The sequence below is a fragment of the Salvelinus fontinalis genome, chromosome 6 (genome assembly GCF_029448725.1).
Source record: "Salvelinus fontinalis isolate EN_2023a chromosome 6, ASM2944872v1, whole genome shotgun sequence".
Classification (NCBI taxonomy): Eukaryota; Metazoa; Chordata; class Actinopteri; order Salmoniformes; family Salmonidae; genus Salvelinus; species Salvelinus fontinalis.
This window is the reverse complement of record NC_074670.1, coordinates 83,873,712-83,896,280: the sequence shown is the minus strand read 5'-3', so window position 1 is coordinate 83,896,280 and position 22,569 is coordinate 83,873,712. Positions and strand designations below refer to the sequence as shown.

The following is a 22,569-nucleotide window of genomic DNA, read 5'->3' as shown; positions in this document are numbered from 1 at the left end:
ACCAGCATTTAGGGCCTCTAAAAAAGAAAACAAGTTATAAAGACAACATTTAAAAAAAAAATGCTACCCATATTATTTTTTTTCAACCAAAGAAGAATGTTTTTAAAGTCTTGAAAAGAGGTGACATGTTGTCATGTTTTCTTCTTGAATGCATCATAGATTGAATCTGCTGGCACAACATCCATGACCAAGTTCCTCTCGCAGCTGCCGGCATTTAACAAACATGAAAAAAAAGTGTGAGATAAAAAAGCCAGCGATGTATTGGATTTAAAAAAATTAAAAATGCATTACAAAAATGTTGTTTGGCTTATGTGAACTGTTTATATATGACGGCTGGACTAAGAGATGACCAAAATAATGTTATCAGTCCAATGGCTATGGTAATGTTGTTAGCTTGCCTTGCAGCCCTAAGAAGTTGGCCCAAAGTCCTTCAGTTTAGGGATAATTTAGTTAACCTTATGTTGCTGTGGTAATGTAGGTAGCCTGCTGTCCATTGACTGAGAGAATTATCCCGTGGTAGTCGTGTGGTAATGTAGGTAGCCTGCTGTCCATTGACTGAGAGAATTATCCCGTGGTAGTCGTGTGGTAATGTAGGTAGCCTGCTGTCCATTGACTGAGAGAATTATCCCGTGGTAGTCGTGTGGTAATGGAGGTAGCCTGCTGTCCATTGACTGAGAGAATTAGCCTGCGGTAGTCTTAAGATAATGAGGTTACACTGAAGTCCAAGAGTCAAACATGCTAACATGCTAACATCAAACATGTCAAGTTAGCCTGTATGGCTGCTGCTAACACAGTACAGGTATGACTGAAGTATTTTGGCCATGTGGTAGTCATAAAATAATCCCAGCTAGCACATTTGGTTCCTTGGAAGGTGTGGGAACGCTTGATTTTTGCATTCACGTTGGTTGTGGGAACGAAGCAATACGTTTCCTGACTGGTAAAACTGAAAGTCTTTTTTGATCAGTGGTGTAAAGTACTTAAAGTAAAAATACTTTAAAGTACTACTTAAGTAGTATTTTTGGGGTATCTGTATTTTACTTTACTATTTATGTTTTTGCCAAATTTTACTTTTACTTCACTATATTCCTAAAGAAAATAATGTACTTTTTACTCCTTACATTTTCCCTGACACCCAAAAGGTCTCGTTACATCTTGACAGGAAAATTGTCCAATTCACACACTTATCTAGCGAACATCCCTGGTCATCCCTACTGCCTCTGATCTGGAGGACTCACTAAACAGAGAACATCCCTGGTCATCCCTGCGGCCTCTGATCTGGAGGACTCACTAAACAGAGAACATCCCTGGTCGTCCCTACTGCCTCTGATCTGGTGGACTCACTAAACAGAGAACATCCCTGGTCATCCCTACTGCCTCTGATCTGGAGGACTCACTAAACAGAGAACATCCCTGGTCGTCCCTACTGCCTCTGATCTGGTGGACTCACTAAACAGAGAACATCCCTGGTCATCCCTACTGCCTCTGATCTGGAGGACTCACTAAACAGAGAACATCCCTGGTCATCCCTACTGCCTCTGATCTGGTGGACTCACTAAACAGAGAACATCCCTGGTCATCCCTACTGCCTCTGATCTGGTGGACTCACTAAACAGAGAACATCCCTGGTCATCCCTACTGCCTCTGATCTGGCGGACTCACTAAACAGAGAACATCCCTGGTCATCCCTATTGCCTCTGATCTGGTGGACTCACTAAACAGAGAACATCCCTGGTCATCCCTACTGCATCTGATCTGGAGGACTCACTAAACAGAGAACATCCCTGGTCATCCCTACTGCCTCTGATCTGGAGGACTCACTAAACAGAGAACATCCCTGGTCATCCCTACTGCCTCTGATCTGGCGGACTCACTAAACAGAGAACATCCCTGGTCATCCCTACTGTCTCTGATCTGGTGGACTCACTAAACAGAGAACATCCCTGGTCATCCCTACTGTCTCTGATCTGGTGGACTCACTAAACAGAGAACATCCCTGGTCATCCCTACTGCCTCTGATCTGGAGGACTCACTAAACAGAGAACATCCCTGGTCATCCCTACTGCCTCTGATCTGGTGGACTCACTAAACAGAGAACATCCCTGGTCATCTCTACGGCCTCTGATCTGGAGGACTCACTAAACAGAGAACATCCCTGGTCATCCCTACTGCCTCTGATCTGGAGGACTCACTAAACAGAGAACATCCCTGGTCATCCCTACTGCCTCTGATCTGGTGGACTCACTAAACAGAGAACATCCCTGGTCATCTCTACGGCCTCTGATCTGGAGGACTCACTAAACAGAGAACATCCCTGGTCATCCCTACTGCCTCTGATCTGGAGGACTCACTAAACAGAGAACATCCCTGGTCATCTCTACGGCCTCTGATCTGGAGGACTCACTAAACAGAGAACATCCCTGGTCGTCCCTACTGTCTCTGATCTGGAGGACTCACTAAACAGAGAACATCGCTGGTCATCCCTACTGCCTCTGATCTGGTGGACTCACTAAACAGAGAACATCCCTGGTCATCCCTACTGCCTCTGATCTGGTGGACTCACTAAACAGAGAACATCCCTGGTCATCCCTACTGCCTCTGATCTGGTGGACTCACTAAACACAAATACTTTGTTTGTAAATTATGTCTTAGTGTTGGAGTGTGCCACAGGCTATCCATCAAAAAAAAATATATATATATATATATATATATAAGCTTAATATAAGGAATTTGAAATGGTTTATACTTTTACTTTTGATACTTAAGTATATTTCAAACCAAATACTTTTAGACTTTTACTCAAGTAGTATTTTACTGGGCGACTTTCACTTTTGAGTCATTTTCTATTAAGGCGTCTTGCCTTATACTACAGTATTACATGTTAGTACTATTTCCACCAGTGCTTTTTCTAGGTTATTTGGAGGTTTTCGAATGACTTCCTTAAAACAATCACTGAATGTTTCAATAAGACTGTTAAATTACACTGCTAGCTTCTTTTGGGTTAACTATTTTGAACGGCAAGCACAAATGAGACACATGGAAATTCATTTCATTAGGCATTAATCATGCAAATACATTTATTTATTTTATTGTGACACGGCATCGGTAATCTTCGGTTCTCCATAGGATTAGTCCATCGCCCCTCCAGGATGGCCACGTTTTTCTTTACGCATGCAAAGTTGTTCACTTTAGTCGATTCAAACAATCCCAATTTCACATGAAACAAGCGCTCATCAAGACACATAGACGATAGAGACAGTTTTGATGAACTGAATGGTTTTAAAAAAAAATACGTTTTCTTGTGGTTTTTATGAGAAGTTTTCATCATCGCCCCAAAATGACGCTTTTCTATGTTTTGTATTAAAAAAGATAGAGAAGATAAACGTTTCTAATGGCATCATCAACCAATAAGTAGACAATTAGTAGACAATTAGTAGGCAATTTATTAGGAAAATAGTAGGCAATTAGTAGACAAATAGTAGTCAATTAGTAGGCAATTAGTAAGCAAATAGTAAGCAATTAGTAGGCAATTAGTAGGCAAATAGTAGACAATTAGTAGGCAATTTATTAGGAAAATAGTAGGCAATTAGTAGACAAATAGTAGTCAATTAGTAGGCAATTAGTAGACAATTAGTAGGCAATTTATTAGGAAAATAGTAGGCAATTAGTAGACAAATAGTAGTCAATTAGTAGGCAATTACTAAGCAAATAGTAAGCAATTAGTAGGCAATTAGTAGGCAATTAGTAGGCAAATAGTAGACAATTAGTAGACAATTTATTAGGAAAATAGTAGGCAATTAGTAGACAAATAGTAGTCAATTAGTAGGCAATTAGTAAGCAAATAGTAAGCAATTAGTAGGCAATTAGTAGGCAATTAGTAGGCAAATAGTAGACAATTAGTAGGCAATTTATTAGGAAAATAGTAGGCAATTAGTAGACAAATAGTAGTCAATTAGTAGGCAATTAGTAAGCAAATAGTAAGCAATTAGTAGGCAATTAGTAGGCAAATAGTAGTCAATTAGTAGGCAATTAGTAAGCAAATAGTGGTCAATTAGTAGGCAATTAGTAAGCAAATAGTAGTCAGTTAGTAGGCGATTAGTAAGCAAATAGTAAGCAATTAGTATGCAATTAGTAAGCAAATAGTAGTCAATTAGTAGGTAATGCCTACTCACAATTGATCAAAATCACACGATGTACACCGATGATGTCATTGTAAACACTTATCTTCCTCTATCTGTTTTACTTATCAAAACATAGAAACACACCATTTTCACATATGTTGATGTTGGAGTGGTGCTGTAGATTATTTATATGAAGTAGAAAAATGGTGAAGTTTCCCCTTTAAAGTTTTGAGAAGGGAACGTATGTTTTTAAATAACATCCTTAGTAACATTCTCAGAATGTTACTACATTTTCTTGTGGTTTTTATCTGCGGTTTTCCTAACATTCTCTAACATAAAACCACGATGAAAACCTGTAGGAAACGCTATGCTGAAGTACTGAAAATTCCCACAGAAAAAACATTGTTTCTTAACGTTCTCTGAACTATTCGATGAAAATTCCCAAACCAGTTGGAGAACGTTCCAAGAACAGGAAACGTTCTGTTAAAGTAATGAACTACCAAATAAATTGTGTTTTTTTGGTCAAGTTTTTAAATGTGCTGAGAATGTTCCAAAGCCAAGAAACTATCCTGCCACATTCCCAGAACGTTGTGGGAAGGTTGTACACATAATAACCATAGGATAACCACACTCTCACCAAGCTCTAAGAAACAAAAGGTACATTGGGAAAGTATTCAGACCCCTTGGCTTTTAACACATTTTGTTACGCTAGAGCCATATTCTAAAATTGATAAAATATTTTTTTCCCCTCATCAATCTACACACAATAACGCATTATGACAAAGCAAAAACAGCTAAACATTTTATTGAATTTTTTTTACAAATGTATGTAAAAAATTAACTGAAATATACAATTTGCATAAGTATTCAGACCCTTTACTCAGTACTTTGTTGAAGCACCTTTGGTAGCGGTTAAAGCCTTGAATCTTCTTGGGTATGACGCTACAAGCTTGGGAAACCTGTACTTCGGGAGCTTCTCCAATTCTTCTCTGTAAATCCTCTCAAGCTCTGTCAGGTTGGATGGGGAGTGTCGCTGCACAGCTATTTTCAGGTCTCTTCAGAGATGTTTGATCTGGTTCAAGTCCGGGCTCTGGCTGGGCCACTCAAGGACATTCAGAGATTTGCCCAGAAGCCACTCCTGCGTTGTCTTGGCTGTGTGCTTAGGGTCATTGTCCTGTTGGAAGGTGAACCTTGCCCCCAGTCTGAGGTCCTGAGCACTCTGGAGCAGGTTTTCATCAAGGATCTCTCTGTACTTTGCTCCGTTCATCTTTCCCTCGATCCTGACTAGTCTCCCAGTACCTGCTGTTGATAAACATCCACACAGCATGATGCTGCCACCACCATGCTTCACCATAGGGATGGTGCCAGGTTTCCTCCAGACGTGACGCTTGGCATTCAAGCCAAAGAGTTCAATCTTGGTTTCCTCAGACCAGAGAATATTGTTTCTCATGGTCAGAGAGTCCTGACAGCCCAACTCCAAGTGGGATGTCATGTGCCTTTTACTGAGTAGTGGCTACCGGTTGTCCTTCTGGAAGGTTCTCCCATATCCCCAGAGAAACTCTGGAGCTCTGTTAGAGTGACCATTAGGTTCTTGGTCACTTCCCTGACCAAGGCTATTCTCCCTCGATTGCTCAGTTTGGCTGGGCGGTCAGCTCTAGGAAGAGTCTTGGTGTATACAAACTTCTTCCTTTTAAGAATGATGGAGGCCACTGTGTTCTTTGGGACCTTCAATGCGGCAGAAATGTTTTGGTACCCTTCCCCAGATCTGTGCCTTCCCACAATCCTGTCTCAGAGCTCTCTGGACAATTACTTTGACCTCATGGCTTGTTTTTTGCTCTGACATGCACTGTGAACTGTGGGACCTTATATAGACAGGTGTGTGCCTTTCCAAATCATGTCCAATCAATTGAATTTACCACCAGGTGGACTACAATTAAGCTGTAGAAACATCTCAAGGATGATCAATGGAAACAGGATGGACCTGAGCTCAATTTCAAGTCTCATAGCAAAGGGTCCGAATTCTTATGTATATAAGGTATTTCTGTTTTTATTTTTAATACATGTGACCAACCGGCTAGATTCGGTCTAATGTAGAAAAATATGAAATTGTGTTTTTTACATTGGATAACACTAGAGACTCAGAGCTAGAAAATAGTATATCATACACTACAGTTTAGGAACAATGGGAAAGTAATTCTGCTTTGAAAGTTGATCAACTTGTAACATCACTTTTGAGAAAATAGCCTTTGAATGTTTTGGTGCACCTACATCTTTGTCTACACCCATTCAACATTGTTCACACCCTCTTAAGCTTTTGCCCCACCCATCTCTTCAATGATTTGCATGTACGGTCGAGGAGTAGGGTTTATCCGAGAGTTCTGTCCTTACAACAGTAGCTAATTGGCTAACGTTAGATAGCTTGTTAGCTACTTCCAATTCAAATGAGAGAACAGCTCACTCTGATCATTTTACTCACCCTAGCAGAGCTGGTTAGGCTGTTTTCATGTTATCCAGAGCGTTGGTGACTGTTATTGTGTTGCTGGCAGCAATTTAATTACGCTTTTTTTTACCAACGTTTACCAACACCAGCCCTATTTAATGGGTGTTGAGCGTTCATAAATTTGTTAGTAATTCTGCACTCGAGCACACTCAGACGAGAGTGTTCTGAAGCCAGAGCGAATTTACCAGCCAAGTCTATCAACATTTATCGCAGTGACACCTTGAACATTCTATTGAAATGGTTACTTGCATATTGGAGTCGTTTGTTAAGATATGTAGCTAGCTAGCTAAACCATTAACCATAATCCCAAATCATGATGTTACTACCCTGCATCAATCTGCAGGTGGCTAACCAACAAGGTTCAATGTTAGCTAGACAAAATGAGGCTATCACTAGCAAACCAAATGGCTCTAATATTACTACACAAATCATACACGTAACAATAGCTAGTGAGCCAGCCAGCTAACGTTAGAGAGGCTAGCTAACAGTACACTTTAACTTGAAATTAAAATGACTTTCTGACAAAATTAGAAACGTGTAACATCTGAAGATTTAGCTAGCTACATGGATGGACAATTGGCTTTTTCATCCCCCTCCTCTCCCCTGTAACTATTCCCCAGGTCGTTGCTGCAAATGAGAATGTGTTCTCAGTCAACTTATCTGGTAAAATAACGGTAAAATAACGGTAAAATAAAAAATAAATAAAATAAATGGACGCTTCTCCCTCTCTGTCACGGATGCCATAGTTGCCCTTAGTTTGAACATGTAATCCGGAGACAAGTATTTTTTCCATCTCCTTAGTTATCAGACTCTAATTCCAATGATTTCAAAACTCGGTCCTTCAGAAATTAGAGAGGAACACTTATGCAGTTCTCATATGTGATATCTTTAAAAAATAAAAAAGCTGCGATAGAAAGGATTACCTACACATACTGACCAGCTCAAATAAACAGAAGCCTGCTACATGGGAGACCAATCCGAACTCATCTCTCAGCATGTCCAGCCCATTCATTATCTCAGCCAATCATGGCTAGCAGGAAGGTTGCTTTCTTTTTGTGTGGCTGAACCAACTAGGCTCGTAATTTAACAATTTGATTTGTATTTACAGATGGAATACAAGTATGTTGTTAAGGCACATGAAAGTTCACATGTTCCAGAAGGCATTTCTGCCAAAAAACACATTTTGATTTAAAAAAACGGCTCTCCTGTGAAGTAGAAACGTGCAAAATACACCTAGTTTCTTCAAACAAGTCACAAATTAGCAAAAATGTCTACAAAAACCTGTTTTCGCTTTGTCATTATGGGGTTTTGTGTGTAGATTGATGAGAAACAATTTTTTTTAATCCATTTTAGAATAAGGCTGTAAAGGAACATTTTGCAAAACGTCAAAGGGTCTGTAAACTTTCCGGATGCACTGTATGGTTCTCAGAACGTTATGTGCTATCTGGGATGTAGTTAAACTGAAGTTCAATAGTCAAACAGGCTGCTAAAGTTAGCTTGCATGGCTGCTAACATAGTGTAGGTATGGCTGAACTATTTTGGCTTAGATGATGAATTAATGTTGCAGTCCAGTGGCTTGGGAGATGGTGTAAAGATAATTGTAACAGTTTACTGCAGTCCAGTGGTTGAGGGAGCAGAGGAAGTGGTAAGGCCATGAAGTAATGTAGTAAGTCCAGGAAGGGGTAAGGCCATGATGTAATGTAGTAAGTCCAGGAAGGGGTAAGGCCATGATGTAATGTAGTAAGTCCAGGAAGGGGTAAGGCCATGATGTAATGTAGTAAGTCCAGGAAGGGGTAAGGCCATGATGTAATGTAGTAAGTCCAGGAAAGGGTAAGGCCATGATGTAATGTAGTAAGTCCAGGAAGGGGTAAGGCCATGATGTAATGTAGTAAGTCCAGGAAGTGGTAAGGCCATGATGTAATGTAGTAAGTCCAGGAAGTGGTAAGGCCATGATGTAATGTAGTAAGTCCAGGAAGTGGTAAGGCCATGATGTAATGTAGTAAGTGAAGGAAGGGGTAAGGAAGGTGGTTATGGATGATGTTCCTGCAGTGTCACTCAGTGGAATGAGCTCGAGAGCAACATTTGTGCTGCTGCATGTTCTTCAACAGCAAACGGAAAGGGTTCCTCCGGCGCCTGCTTCTCTTCCCCTCCGGCTCCCCTCTCTTCCTGGTCGAGCCCTTACCTGACAACACCTGGGTGGTCCCAGAGGCTGGAGGAGGGGTGGTGGGCAGGGGCATGGCGGCTGGGTTTAGGGGAGGAGGGGTGGAGTGCAGGGGCATGGTGGCTGCCTTGAGGGGAAGGGTGGTGGGCAGGGGCATGGCAGCTGGGTTGAGGGGAGGAGGGGGAGGCAGGGCAGGAGAGGGATGCTTTCTGAGCTTCTGAACCTGTTTCTCCAGGTGTTTCTGTATGGCTGAGCCCAGGACGGCTACCTCTACCACCGCCCCATACACCTCCCACGTCATCCCCCTTTCGTCCCACCTCACTTCCTGCACCAGCTCGTCCGACCTCACTTCCTGCACCAGCTCGTCCGACCTCACTTCCTGCACCAGCTCGTCCGACCTCACTTCCTGCACCAGCTCGTCCGACCTCACTTCCTGCACCAGCTCGTCCGACCTCTTCTCTTCCGTTGTCTCCTTCGTTTTTCCCTCCTTATTTTTGTCCTCTGTTTGCTTATCAGGTTCCTCTTCCCTTCTCTCCTCCTTCTTCTCTTTTGTACTCTCCTCCACCTTTCTCTCCTTAGCCCTTTTCTCCTCTTTCTTCTCCTCCCCCTCTCGTCCGCTGAGCTCTGGGAAGGCTGCGGGGGCGGCGGGAGCCGGTTTTGGAAACCTGGGTGCCGTGGAGACAGAATGGAACTCCACCTGCCGGCCCACTTGCAGCTCAGTGTCCTTAAACTCCACCCCCATCCTCCTAGAGGATGATGGGAGGAGGAAGGCGTCGGCGCCGACCCCCTGGGGTGGGGTCATGGGGCTGGTGGCTACAGAGTGGTACTGGACCACCTCTAGACTCCTAGAGGCTGCTGGGAAGGGGAAGGCATCGGCGCCGGCCCCCTGGGATGGGGTCATGGGGCTGGTGGCTACAGAGTGGTGCTGAGCCACCTCCAGACTAACCTGGGTCTGCTGCTGCAGGGCCAGGGAGCCAGGGACTGGAGGGCCAATTAGAGGGGGCTGGAGCTGTTCTGTCTGGTTGGGTTGAGGAGTTCCACGCCTGTCCACTAGGCTGCGCTGTTCTGTCTGGTTGGATTGGGCAGTTCCACTACTGTCCACTAGGCTGCGCTGTTCTGTCTGGTTGGATTGGGCAGTTCCATTCCTGTCCACTAGGCTGCGCTGTTCTGTCTGGTTGGATTGGGCAGTTCCACTACTGTCCACTAGGCTGCGCTGTTCTGTCTGGTTGGATTGGGAAGTTCCACTACTGTCCACTAGGCTGCGCTGTTCTGTCTGGTTGGATTGGGCAGTTCCACTACTGTCCACTAGGCTGCGCTGTTCTGTTTGGTTGGATTGGGGAGTTCCACGCCTGTCCACTAGGCTGCACTGTTCTCTCTGGTTGGTTTGCTCCTCACTAAAGCGGAGCTTCGATTCTTCTCCTATGTGTTCTGGGTGCTTGTTTTTAGTCAGAGATTGTGGTGATGTCATCTGCTTCGTTTCTGTTCGGATGTCTTCACCGGATGGAGGGAGAGAATCTTCCTGTCTGTTTGCGTGTGAGTGTAGGTTCATGACAGTCCCTGTGGTTTTGGGTTGAGCTGTGTCGTCACTCCTCCCATCGTCCAGGCTGTTTTGGGGCACTGGAGGAACGACTTTCACCCCCTCACTGTTGTCAACCTCCACAGACCCTTCAGGCTCAGTGCAGTGAATAAATGACATAATATCCTCCCTTCTCTCCTCCCCCCTTCTCTCCTCCTCTTCCTCCTCCTCTTCTTCCTCAACTCCAAAGCTGTCATGATGGGTCACCAGAATGGTGATCTCTTGATCGACAGCGTCCCCAGTCGCCCCATGTCGCCCTCTCCTTTTAACCTCCACTGGTGCTGGTTCACCGGCGTAGTTGTGACCGAGTCCTTCAGTCTGAGGATCTGAGTCAACAGAGCTATCTGGAGGGATGTTGGACTGTGACTTTGTCTCTTCAGCCACGTCCTCTTTCAGAGCGCTACATTTCAGTACCGGGGCTGACATCAGACGAGGAGTAACTACAACAGGGTCTGATGTAGATTCCCTCTCGTCCCTCCCCTGTTTCTCTCTCCTCACCTCCTTCCTCGCCTCGTCTTCTCTCCTGCTGAGCTCTGGGAAGACAGCGGGGACTGTGGGGGTGTTGTTTGAAGCCATGGATGCTGTGGTAACAGAACAGAACTCCAGCTGGTGCCCCTCTTGCAGCTCTGCATCTTTAGTCTCCACCCCCGGCCCCATAGAGGCTAATTGGAAGAGGAAGACCGGAGCTCCGGCCCCCTGGGGTGGGGTCATGGGGCTGGTGGCTACAGAGTGGTACTGGACCACCTCCAGACTCCTAGAGGCTGCTGGGAAGAGGAATGCATCGGCGCCAGCCCCCTGGGGTGGGGTCATGGGGCTGGTGGCTACAGAGTGATACTGAACCACCTCCAGACTCCTAGAGGCTGCTGGGAAGATGAAGGCGTCGGCGCCGACCCCCTGGGGTGGGGTCATGGGGCTGGTGGCTACAGAGTGATACTGAACCACCTCCATCCTCCTAGAGGCTGCTGGGAAGAGGAAGGCCGGAGCGCCGGCCCCCTGGGGTGGGGTCATGGGGCTGGTGGCTACAGAGTGGTACTGGACCACCTCCAGACTCCTAGAGGCTGCTGGGAAGAGGAAGGCATCGGCGCCAGCCCCCTGGGGTGGGGTCATGGGGCTGGTGGCTACAGAGTGATACTGAACCACCTCCAGACTCCTAGAGGCTGCTGGGAAGATGAAGGCGTCGGCGCCGACCCCCTGGGGTGGGGTCATGGGGCTGGTGGCTACAGAGTGATACTGAACCACCTCCAGACTCCTAGAGGCTGCTGGGAAGACGAAGGCGTCGGCGCCGACCCCCTGGGGTGGGGTCATGGGGCTGGTGGCTACAGAGTGATACTGAACCACCTCCAGACTCCTAGAGGCTGCTGGGAAGAGGAAGGCGTCGGCGCCGGCCCCCTGGGGTGGGGTCATGGGGCTGGTGGCTACAGAGTGGTGCTGAGCCACCTCCAGACTAACCTGGGTCTGCTGCTGCAGGGCCAGGAAGCCAGGGACTGGAGGGCCAATTAGAGGGGGCTGGAGCTGTTCTGTCTGGTTGGGTTGAGGACTTCCACTACTGTCCACTAGGCTGCGCTGTTCTGTCTGGTTGGATTGGGCAGTTCCATTCCTGTCCACTAGGCTGCACTGTTCTCTCTGGTTGGTTTGCTCCTCACTAAAGCGGAGCTTCGATTCTTCTCCTATGTGTTCTGGGTGCTTGTTTTTAGTCAGAGATTGTGGTGATGTCATCTGCTTCGTTTCTGTTCGGATGTCTTCACCGGATGGAGGGAGAGAATCTTCCTGTCTGTTTGCGTGTGAGTGTAGGTTCATGACAGTCCTTGTGGTTTTGGGTTGAGCTGTGTCGTCACTCCTCCCATCGTCCAGGCTGTTTTGGGGCACTGGAGGAACGACTTTCACCCCCTCACTGTTGTCAACCTCCACAGACCCTTCAGGCTCAGTGCAGTGAATAAATGACATAATATCCTCCCTTCTCTCCTCCCCCCTTCTCTCCTCCTCCTCTTCCTCCTCCTCTTCTTCCTCAACTCCAAAGCTGTCATGATGAGTCACCAGAATGGTGATCTCTTGATCGACAGCGTCCCCAGTCGCCCCATGTCGCCCTCTCCTTTTAACCTCCACTGGTGCTGGTTCACCGGCGTAGTTGTGACCGAGTCTGTCAGTCTGAGGATCTGAGTCAACAGAGCTATCTGGAGGGATGTTGGACTGTGACTTTGTCTCTTCAGCCACGTCCTCTTTCAGAGCGCTACATTTCAGTACCGGGGATGACATCAGACGAGGAGTAACTACAACAGAGTCTGATGTAGATTCCCTCTCGTCCCTCCCCTGTTTATTTCTCCTCACCTCCTTCCTCGCCTCGTCTTCTCTCCTGCTGAGCTCTGGGAAGGCAGCGGGGACTGTGGGGGTGTTGTTTGAAGCAATGGATGCTGTGGTAACAGAACAGAACTCCAGCTGGTGCCCCTCTTGCAGCTCTGCATCTTTAGTCTCCACCCCCGGCCCCATAGAGGCTAATTGGAAGAGGAAGACCGGAGCGCCGGCCCCCTGGGGTGGGGTCATGGGGCTGGTGGCTACAGCGTGATACTGGACCACCTCCAGACTCCTAGAGGCTGCTGGGAAGGGGAAGGCGTCGGCGCCGACCCCCTGGGGTGGGGTCATGGGGCTGGTGGCTACAGCGTGATACTTGACCACCTCCAGACTCCTAGAGGCTGCTGGGAAGGGGAAGGCGTCGGCGCCGACCCCCTGGGGTGGGGTCATGGGGCTGGTGGCTACAGAGTGGTACTGGACCACCTCCAGACTCCTAGAGGCTGCTGGGAAGAGGAAGGCGTCGGCACCGACCCCCTGGGGTGGGGTCATGGGGCTGGTGGCTACAGAGTGGTACTGGACCACCTCCAGACTCCTAGAGGCTGCTGGGAAGGGGAAGGCATCGGCGCCGACCCCCTGGGGTGGGGTCATGGGGCTGGTGGCTACAGAGTGGTGCTGATCCACCTCCAGACTAACCTGGGTCTGCATGTGTTGTCTCTCACTCTGCTCCTCTCTCTTCTTCTCTTTCTCTCTGTCTTTGTCTTTATTTATTTCTCCATCTGTCTCTTTATCTTCACTTAACTCCTTCTCTTTATCTCTCTCTCCATATTTCTTTCTGACATCCTCTATCCCTCTCTTCTCCACTTTCTCTCTCTCCTCCTCCTTCTTCAGGGAGAATTCTCTGTGTTTCGATGTGTTTAAGAATGAGTCCTCCTCTGTTGCATGGTCCTGTACTGAGGGGAGTATTTGAACAGTGGGTGTTTCAAACTCAGCACGCCCTGTAATCTGAGTACTTTCCACCACAGGGTGTGAGTCCAGCTGAACAGCAACATCACCTGAGTCCACTCCTCTAATAGCTGCGATAGGTATGATAGTTGTGTCTCCGTGCTCCAACGACTCCCCATCCACCCCCACACCAATCATAGTGTGCCCGTGAGGTTTTGGCTGACGGTCTTGATTAACAGACTGGTGACCGGTATCCATACGAGGCTCCTCAGGGGCAGTGGTGATGTCAGAGGTTCCTGTGCACACAGTGGTGATGTCAGAGGTTCCCGTGCACACAGTGGTGATGTCAGAGGTTCCCGTGCACACAGTGGTGATGTCAGAGGTTCCTGTGCACACAGGGGTGATATAGGAAACATCTACAGTAGTACAGTGATGCTCTACGGATATCATTTCAGATTTAAGGCATGTGAATCAAGATACCATTTCAGATTTAAGGCTTGTGAATCAAGATATCATTTCAGATCTACGGCATGTGAATCAAGATACCATTTCAGATCTAAGGCATGTGAATCAAGATACCATTTCAGATCTAAGGCATGTGAATCAAGATACCATTTCAGATCTAAGGCATGTGAATCAAGATACCATTTCAAATCTACGGCATGTGAATCAAGATACCATTTCAGATCTAAGGCATGTGAATCAAGATACCATTTCAGATCTAAGGCATGTGAATCAAGATACCATTTCAGATCTAAGGCATGTGAATCAAGATACCATTTCAAATCTACGGCATGTGAATCAAGATACCATTTCAGATCTAAGGCATTTGAATCAAGATACCATTTTAGGTCTACGGCATGTGAATCAAGATACCATTTCAGATCTACGGCAAGTATTTCAAGATACCATTTCAGCTTTAAGGCATCTGATTCAAGATACCATTTCAGCTTTAAGGCATCTGATTCAAGTTTCCCTTTTCAGTCAATCAATGTTGGTACAACATACTCTGGAGAGTCGCACTATCCTGACTTTGATTGAAGGATCTACAATCACGCCTGACAACGACAATGAAATCTTCACCTCACTGGAATCCCCGCCTGCAACATGTGATAAGCATGAGCCTCGGATTCATTCCTTCAACTATTTCCGCTCTTCACCTTGGTGTGAACAGGAATGATTCACGCTACTAAAACAAACAATTGGAAAATGTTACGCCAACTAAACTGTCCCGTAGTGGTAGAACACGCTCACCTCCTGGACGTTGTGTTGCTGAAGGCTAAACTTGTTCTCATTAGTTTAACTAACTAAACAATTAGTTCATCTTCAATTTGCTGGTGCAATGAGTAAGACAGCTAAGAAAATGACCGAAATGACTAAACCGGGTTCGGGGTGGAGATCATGTCCCAAGTCATGCGGTTATAGCATTTCTCCGGAAGATACTCACAATCTATGTAGGAGATTGTCTTGGCTTGGAGCACGCTCTGGCAGCCCTCACTCGAACCGGTCCGTGTGCGCATTGCCACGTACTACACACTCCCTGGAAAGACGTGTAGCATTTTTGAGGAAGCTTGGAATTACCCATGGCGACTTTACTTTCCCGGATGCCAGTACCTCGGCTGACACCGAGGAACAGGAAGCGGAGATGGATTGGGTGGTCAGAGCAAATGTCTTGTCTGCCTGGGTGTGGGGCGTGTGGTGCATACCTGGGCGTGGAGTATATGGTGGCTACCTGTGCGTGGGGTATGTGGTGGCTACCTAGGCTTGTGGTATGTGGTGTCTGCCTGGGTGTGGGGTATGTGGTGGCTACCTGGGCTTGAGGTATGTGGTGTCTGCCTGGGTGTGGCTGTATGTGGTGTCTGCCTGGGTGTGGGGTATGTGGTGTCTGCCTGAGTGTGGGGTTTGTGGTGTCTGCCTAGGTGTGGGGTATGTGATGTCTGCCTGGGTGTGGGGTATGTGGTGTCTGCCTGGGCGTGTGGTATGCTGTGGCTGCCTGGGTGTGTGGTATGTGGTGTCTGCCTGGGTGTGTGGTATGCTGTGGCTGCCTGGGCGTGTGGTATGCTGTGGCTGCCTGCACCCAAACCTGCTCCTGTGCGCTCTGTTGCTGGTTACGGGAGGCTACTCGAAGAGAGGGGATGGTCAGGTTCACCCTCCGCCACTCCCCCATAGGTGGCTCAGTACTGGGATTCATTGGTGATTCCTGCCTGTAGCTCACTAGTCCCTATGAGGTGTCTAGTGATGCAGTTTATGGGCTCCTTTGTTGATGAGTTATTGGTAGCGGAGTCGAGGGAACGAGCAAGGTTGGTCAAGACCATGCTATTATCCCACATGTAGTTTATGTGGTTCATAGGAGCCCCCAAAATGAGCTCCCTGTCTCCAGCTCAACGCTTTTCATTCCTGGGAATTAGATTCATTTCTGAACAGCACCGTTTGTCCCATTCCCAGCTAAGTTACCAGGTGCTTTGTCACCAGTACCTCTGACTGGTCGGCAGGGTAGGCTCCATGATAAAGTTCCTGCAATGTGTCTATTTTTAATACGCCTGGTCCACGATTGGGTGCCAACCGGTTACCGGAACTCATCTTACCGCCTAAACCGAGTGAGGCTCTTTGTGACAACAGTACCCCCAGGTTGGCCAAACGGGGTACGTCACTGATCGCCGGAGACCGTGTACACTGAGTGGGCCTGGGCTTTAGCCAAACCTTGGCTTATAAACACAGTTGTTCCAACCGAGTTCCACAGTGTGTTCACGGGTGTTTAAAAGTCTTATCTCCCGTATGTGAGTTCAGTGAAAAGTCTTCCTTCTCAATGTTCAGATACACGGTTGTCAGGAGTGGTGGAAATGGAAGAAGACCCAATCTCTCCCAGTCCACAAGGTGGCGTACCACCCCTTCAGGGCGTCCCGCTGTCTACTCCGACCAACGGTGCGCATGTGCAGTGTCTCCCTGGATTATGCGAACTGTGATGTCAGGGTACAGGCTACAATTTGTTGTGCGTTCCCCACACTTCTTCTGCAGTGTCATCACGTCGACTGTTCCCGATGCCTCAGTGCCCATTTGAGGGAGGAAATACCCTCTCATCTGCAGAAGCAGGCAATCAGAGTGGTTCCTGTGTTGAAGACCTGGGACTACCGGTTCAGCTGGTATTCCTGGTCACAAAAAGGAACAGGAACTCTGCGTCCCATTCTAGACCTACGTACCCTCAACAAGCACCTCAGAGTCTACAAACTCAGAATTGCTCACAAGCCGCCGGCTATTACAGCGATTGGCTGGTGGAGGCAGAGTCGATTGGGAAAGCAGAATACCACACATCAATGCTACTACTACCCGCAGTTGGTGTCTAGGCTTCATAAGAAGTTAGAAAAAGAGCTGTCTGACTCCATCTCAGCACATTCCATTTCTGGATGTTGAGCTAGACTCACTACTGTCACCACTCAGGGTGTCCAGGTTCCGGCTCTGCTTAGCCAAATTTCAGCTGGGTCACACAGTGCGTATATCGTTAGCCTACTAAGGGATGATGGATTCTGTGATGGATGTCGTTCCCCTGGGGCTATTGTTGATGAAGCCCTTCTAGCGCTGAGTGCTAGCCACTCACCTGGACGCTTCTTGTAGCTTCGGGTGGCTCTGTCAGGCTTATGTGTCACGGCCCAGTGGTGGGACCATCTGCTATTGTTGTTGTATATCTTGCAAGGTGATCACGACAGACGCATCCCCCTGAGGGTGGGGTGCACTGTACAAAGGCAAATCGATTTGTGGGGTATGGACACTGGTTCGGAGCGCACTGCATGTCAATTACCCGGGGGAGTATCTGGCGCCCAGGTGCTTCCCCCTGGTTTTGTTGGACCGGCTTGTGCTGGTCAGAACCGACAATATGTCAGTGGTGGCATGCGTCAACAGACGTTGAGAGACTGTCTCCCTCCCTCCTAACTTTTGCTCGCTCCCTATTGCTGGGGGGCAGTGCGCACATGCTTTCGCTAAGGGTGCCACATGTCCCCGGTTGCCTCAACTCAGGTGCAGAACTTTTTTCCAGGTGGGACCCTCTCTCACCTGGACAAGGCTCTCTCAGGTATGGGACATTTTCAGCTGGGCCAATGTAGATCTTTACGCATTGCGAAAAAACGCTCATTGTTGTCTATTTTTCTTGATGAAGGACCTGAGTTCCCGTTGGGAGCAGATGCTCTGTGCACCAGTGGCCTCGGAACCCTCCTTTACACGTTTCCGGCCAGTGGTTCTGATTCCGCAAACGTTGGAGAGGGTTCGCCGAGAGGGCTTGTTTACCATTGATTCTTGTGGGGACCCATGGAAACTCCCATTGCACAGGGATTGTTTTCCCAGGTGCACAGGGATTGTTGTCCCAGGTGCACAGGTACCTGTTGTCCCAGGTGCACAGGTACCTGTTGTCCCAGGTGCACAGGTACCTGTTGTCCCAGGTGCACAGGTACCTGTTGTCCCAGGTGCACAGGTACCTGTTGTCCCAGGTGCACAGGTACCTGTTGTCCCAGGTGCACAGGTACCTGTTGTCCCAGGTGTACAGGTAGGGTTGGCAAGCGAGGCCAGAGATTTGGTTCCTATGGGCCTGGCCCCTAAGAGGGCCAAACTGATGGCTAGAGGTTTTCTTCCGAATGTTATTTCTACCATTCAGTCTGCAAGATCTTTTATCCAGGTGGGACCCTCTCTCACCTGGACAAGGCTCTCCCAGGTATGGGACATCAGTCTGCAAGGGCGCTTTCCAGGTGGGACCCTCTCTCACCTGGACAAGGCTCTCCCAGGTATGGGACATCAGTCTGCAAGGGCGCTTTCCACAAGAGGGCTGTATGCGTAGAAATGGCAAGCATTTGATCTCTGGTCCCAAGATAAAGGACTTGTTCCTTTTCAGTACTCTGTAAGGGACATTCTTATGTTCCTACGGGAGCTTTTCAAGTATTCTCCACTTGATAAGTGTACATGGCCGCTGTTTCAGCGTGTCATGTGGGAATTGACGGAACCTCACCGGGGGCTCATCCCCCGGTGGTGCGGTTCCTGAAAGGTGTACATCGTCTCAGACCGGTCTCTAAAACTATTGCGCTGGTTTTGGAGGCAATTGAACAGACCCGGGATATCCTGTTATGTGACCAACTTTTTTTTGTCTGTTTTACTAATCCAGCTAGCGGCAGGGCGCTCTCTAAGCGGTGTCTCTCCCAAAGGATTGTGGGGGCTATCTCCCTGGCGTATAACAGCAAGAGGCAAAGGTTACCTAGCTAGCGGTGTACACATTCACACCACCAGGGGTCTGGGCAGCGTCTTGGGTGTTGTATAAAGGGTTAAATATTTTTGCTGCGGGGAGTTGGGCATCTCTACACACTTTAGTGAGGTTTTTATCGCATGGATGTCACTGTTCTCAGGATAGCCCACGGTGTGACAGGGACAAAGGGGAAAGTCACTAGGCAGTGTGCCATGTGCACAATACCCAGACAGAACGCATCTGGCAGGGTCAGTCTGGGTGGTCTGCCATTGGCTGTTACTTTAGTATTCGTTTTGAGTCGTCTTGGGGGCGTGATTATATTTCCCCATAGTATGTTGTACCGAAGTTGACTGACTGAAAGGGAACGTAATGTTATGACTATAACTACTGTTCGCTGAAGGAGGGAAAAGAGGTACAACACCTGTTTGGCCCTGCACTGCCCGGTCCTGGGCTCGGAATTAATCCGAGCCTTGCGCTTATCACCGGTGTAAATCGGGCTTCCAGAGAGGCGCAAGATTTCATCTTGTCAAGCGTGATTGTAAACCCTTCAAACAAAGTCGTAAGACTGTGACTCCGCATAAGAATGTTGTACCTGGTGTCTCTCCTTCTGGGAACACTAGTTATAGTCATAACGTTACGATATCATTTCAGCTCTACGGCCTGAGAATCAAGATGCCAAAATAGTGTCAACGTCAAATGAGGGTTAGAAAGCCTACGTTGTTGTTTGTTGAAGAACCAAGATCTATCGTTTACTCAGGTGTGTAACTTTAACCGACCAATATAGAACTAGTCCCTATCCTACATGTTGTATCACTAATCCATTAACGTCAATCCAAATGGCGCTGAATTTCCTTTTAATATGTAATCTGTGATATGATTACATTGGTATTTACACGGGGGGAAATGTTTCCTGCCAAACAAGCTGTATCAAAGATATAGAGACTACCAAGTTTACAAAAGTATCTTGAGTGTTTTTTGTTTTTTTTGGTTCTAAATTAAAATTACAAACATTAAAACACTTCATCAGTTACAGCTCTTCACAATAACGTGCTGCAACATGCTAATTCGCATTTTTGATAAGGAATAATGTCTTTCAAATCTTATTGTATCTTCAAAAAAAAAAACACTCTAGACGTCTCAATGATTCAAATCTTAATTGATGTCTACATTTCATAAACCTCTTCTATAACGCATCATTTTTTGAGACATGCAAAGTAACGTACTCAGATATCATAAAACCCAAACCTACGAGTGAATACAGATAAGAATAGCACTCAACATGCACATGAGAGGAAACGTGAACATTTATCCTCGGGAATATGACGCTGGAATCACAACACAGTGGAATCTCAGTAGCCTACATCTAATAATACATACCTCAGCAGTCCAACAGAGAGAGAACTCTTCCCATGGTCCTGAGTACAGGTCTCCTATCGCAGCCACGTCTCATCTCCGGGACTCAAGCTACCTATGTCTCCCACTCCCCTCCTGCGTGTTGTTGATAGATTCTGATTGCAGTGAGCTACAGTTTCTGGTAACAGAAGGATCTGTTTCTGTGTTTGGCAGGCAGGCAGGCAAGAGGCAGGCAGAAAGGCAGGCAGGCAGGAAGGCAGGCAGCCAGGTCTCTTTGCTATCTGCTGTGTGTGTGTTAGTGTGTTGTATTGAAAAGGTTCTGATAGCCAGTTTCCCTGGAAACCAGGGTTCTATGTTCTGGCAGGAAGTGAGTTTAAAAGTAACAATGTCTCTCAAAGAGAGAGCAGTTCTCTTTCTCAGCAGCATAATCATTAAAACCTCTGTTCTCAAAACAATGCCACTGCTTTAGTCGTGACTGGGCTATATTACAACGTAATAAAATAGTCGTGACTGGGCTATATTACTAATAAATTAATTAGTCGTGACTGGGCTATATTACAAAGTAATAAAATAGTATTGACTGGGCTATATTACAAAGTAATAAAATAGTATTGACTGGGCTATATTACTGATAAATTAAATAGTCGTGACTGGGCTATATTACTAATAAATTAAATAGTCGTGACTGGGCTATATTACTAATAAATTAAATAGTCGTGACTGGGCTATATTACTAATAAAATTAAATAGTCGTGACTGGGCTATATTACTAATATATTAAATAGTCGTGACTTGGCTATATTACTAATAAATTAAATAGTTGTGACTGGGCTATATTACTAAGAAATTAAATAGTTGTGACTGGGCTATTTTACTAAGAAATTAAATAGTCGTGACTGGGCTATATTACTAATAAATTAAATAGTCGTGACTGGGCTATATTACTAATAAATTAAATAGTCGTGACTGGGCTATATTACTAATAAATTAAATAGTCGTGACTGGGCTATATTACTAATAAATTAAATAGTCGTGATTGGGCTATATTACTAATAAATTAAATAGTCGTGACCCGGCTATATTACTAATAAATTAAATAGTCGTGACTGGGCTATATTACTAATAAATTAAATAGTCGTGACCCGGCTATATTACTAATAAATTAAATAGTCGTGACTGGGCTATATTACTAATAAATTAAATAGTCGTGACCCGGCTATATTACTAATAAATTAAATAGTCGTGACCCGGCTATATTACTAATAAATTAAATAGTCGTGACCCGGCTATATTACTAATAAATTAAATAGTCGTGACCCGGCTATATTACTAATAAATGAAATAGTCGTGACCCGGCTATATTACTAATAAATTAAATAGTCGTGACCCGGCTATATTACTAATAAATGAAATAGTCGTGACCCGGCTATATTACTAATAAATGAAATAGTCGTGACCCGGCTATATTACTAATAAATTAAAGAAAACAGAAAGGTTACATCATCTACGTACAGTGCATTCGGAGGTGTGTATGTGTGTGTGGTTATCTGTATGCATGATCATGTGTGTGTGTGTGTGTATGCTTGCTTGTGTGTACACACACGCATATGTGTGTTTTTGTGAAAAATGTGAGAAAACCGTAGCCAGAGAGAACCAGTTGATGACAATAACCTACTAGTCAAGCAGCCAGAGAGACCCAGTTGATGACAATAACCTACTAGTCAAGCAGCCAGGGAGAACCAGTTGATGACAATAACCTACTAGTCAAGCAACCAGGGAGAACCAGTTGATGACAATAACCTACTAGTCAAGCAGCCAGGGAGAACCAGTTGATGACAATAACCTACTAGTCAAGCAGCCAGGGAGAACCAGTTGATGACAATAACCTACTAGTCAAGCAGCCAGGGAGACCCAGTTGATGACAATAACCTACTAGTCAAGCAGCTAGAGAGAACCAGTTGATGACAATAACCTACTAGTCAAGCAGCCCGGGAGACCCAGTTGATGACAATAACCTACTAGTCAAGCAGCCAGGGAGACCCAGTTGATGACAATAACCTACTAGTCAAGCAACCAGGGAGAACCAGTTGATGACAATAACCTACTAGTCAAGCAGCTAGAGAGAACCAGTTGATGACAATAACCTACTAGTCAAGCAACCAGGGAGAACCAGTTGATGACAATAACCTACTAGTCAAGCAGCCAGAGAGACCCAGTTGATGACAATAACCTACTAGTCAAGCAGCCAGGGAGAACCAGTTGATGACAATAACCTACTAGTCAAGCAGCTAGAGAGAACCAGTTGATGACAATAACCTACTAGTCAAGCAGCCAGGGAGAACCAGTTGATGACAATAACCTACTAGTCAAGCAGCCAGGGAGAACCAGTTGATGACAATAACCTACTAGTCAAGC

At 46.3% G+C, this 22,569-nt stretch overlaps 1 protein-coding gene across 1 annotated transcript; it reads right to left on the bottom strand.

Moving 5' to 3' along the window:
• Positions 1-1,984: 1,984 nt before the first annotated feature.
• LOC129858542 (uncharacterized) lies at positions 1,985-20,483 on the bottom strand. The gene is made up of 2 exons (XM_055927851.1): positions 20,179-20,483; positions 1,985-13,969 (listed from the first exon to the last, which is right to left on the bottom strand). Exon 2 carries the CDS (start codon positions 13,839-13,841, stop codon positions 8,670-8,672), a length of 5,172 nt encoding a protein of 1,723 aa, XP_055783826.1. The 5' UTR covers positions 13,842-13,969; positions 20,179-20,483; the 3' UTR covers positions 1,985-8,669.
• Positions 20,484-22,569: the final 2,086 nt, after the last annotated feature.

Coding starts and splice junctions, on each gene's coding strand:
- LOC129858542 (XM_055927851.1), bottom strand. CDS start 13,841: ATGGATACCGGTCACCAGTCTGTTAATCAAGACCGTCAGCCAAAACCT.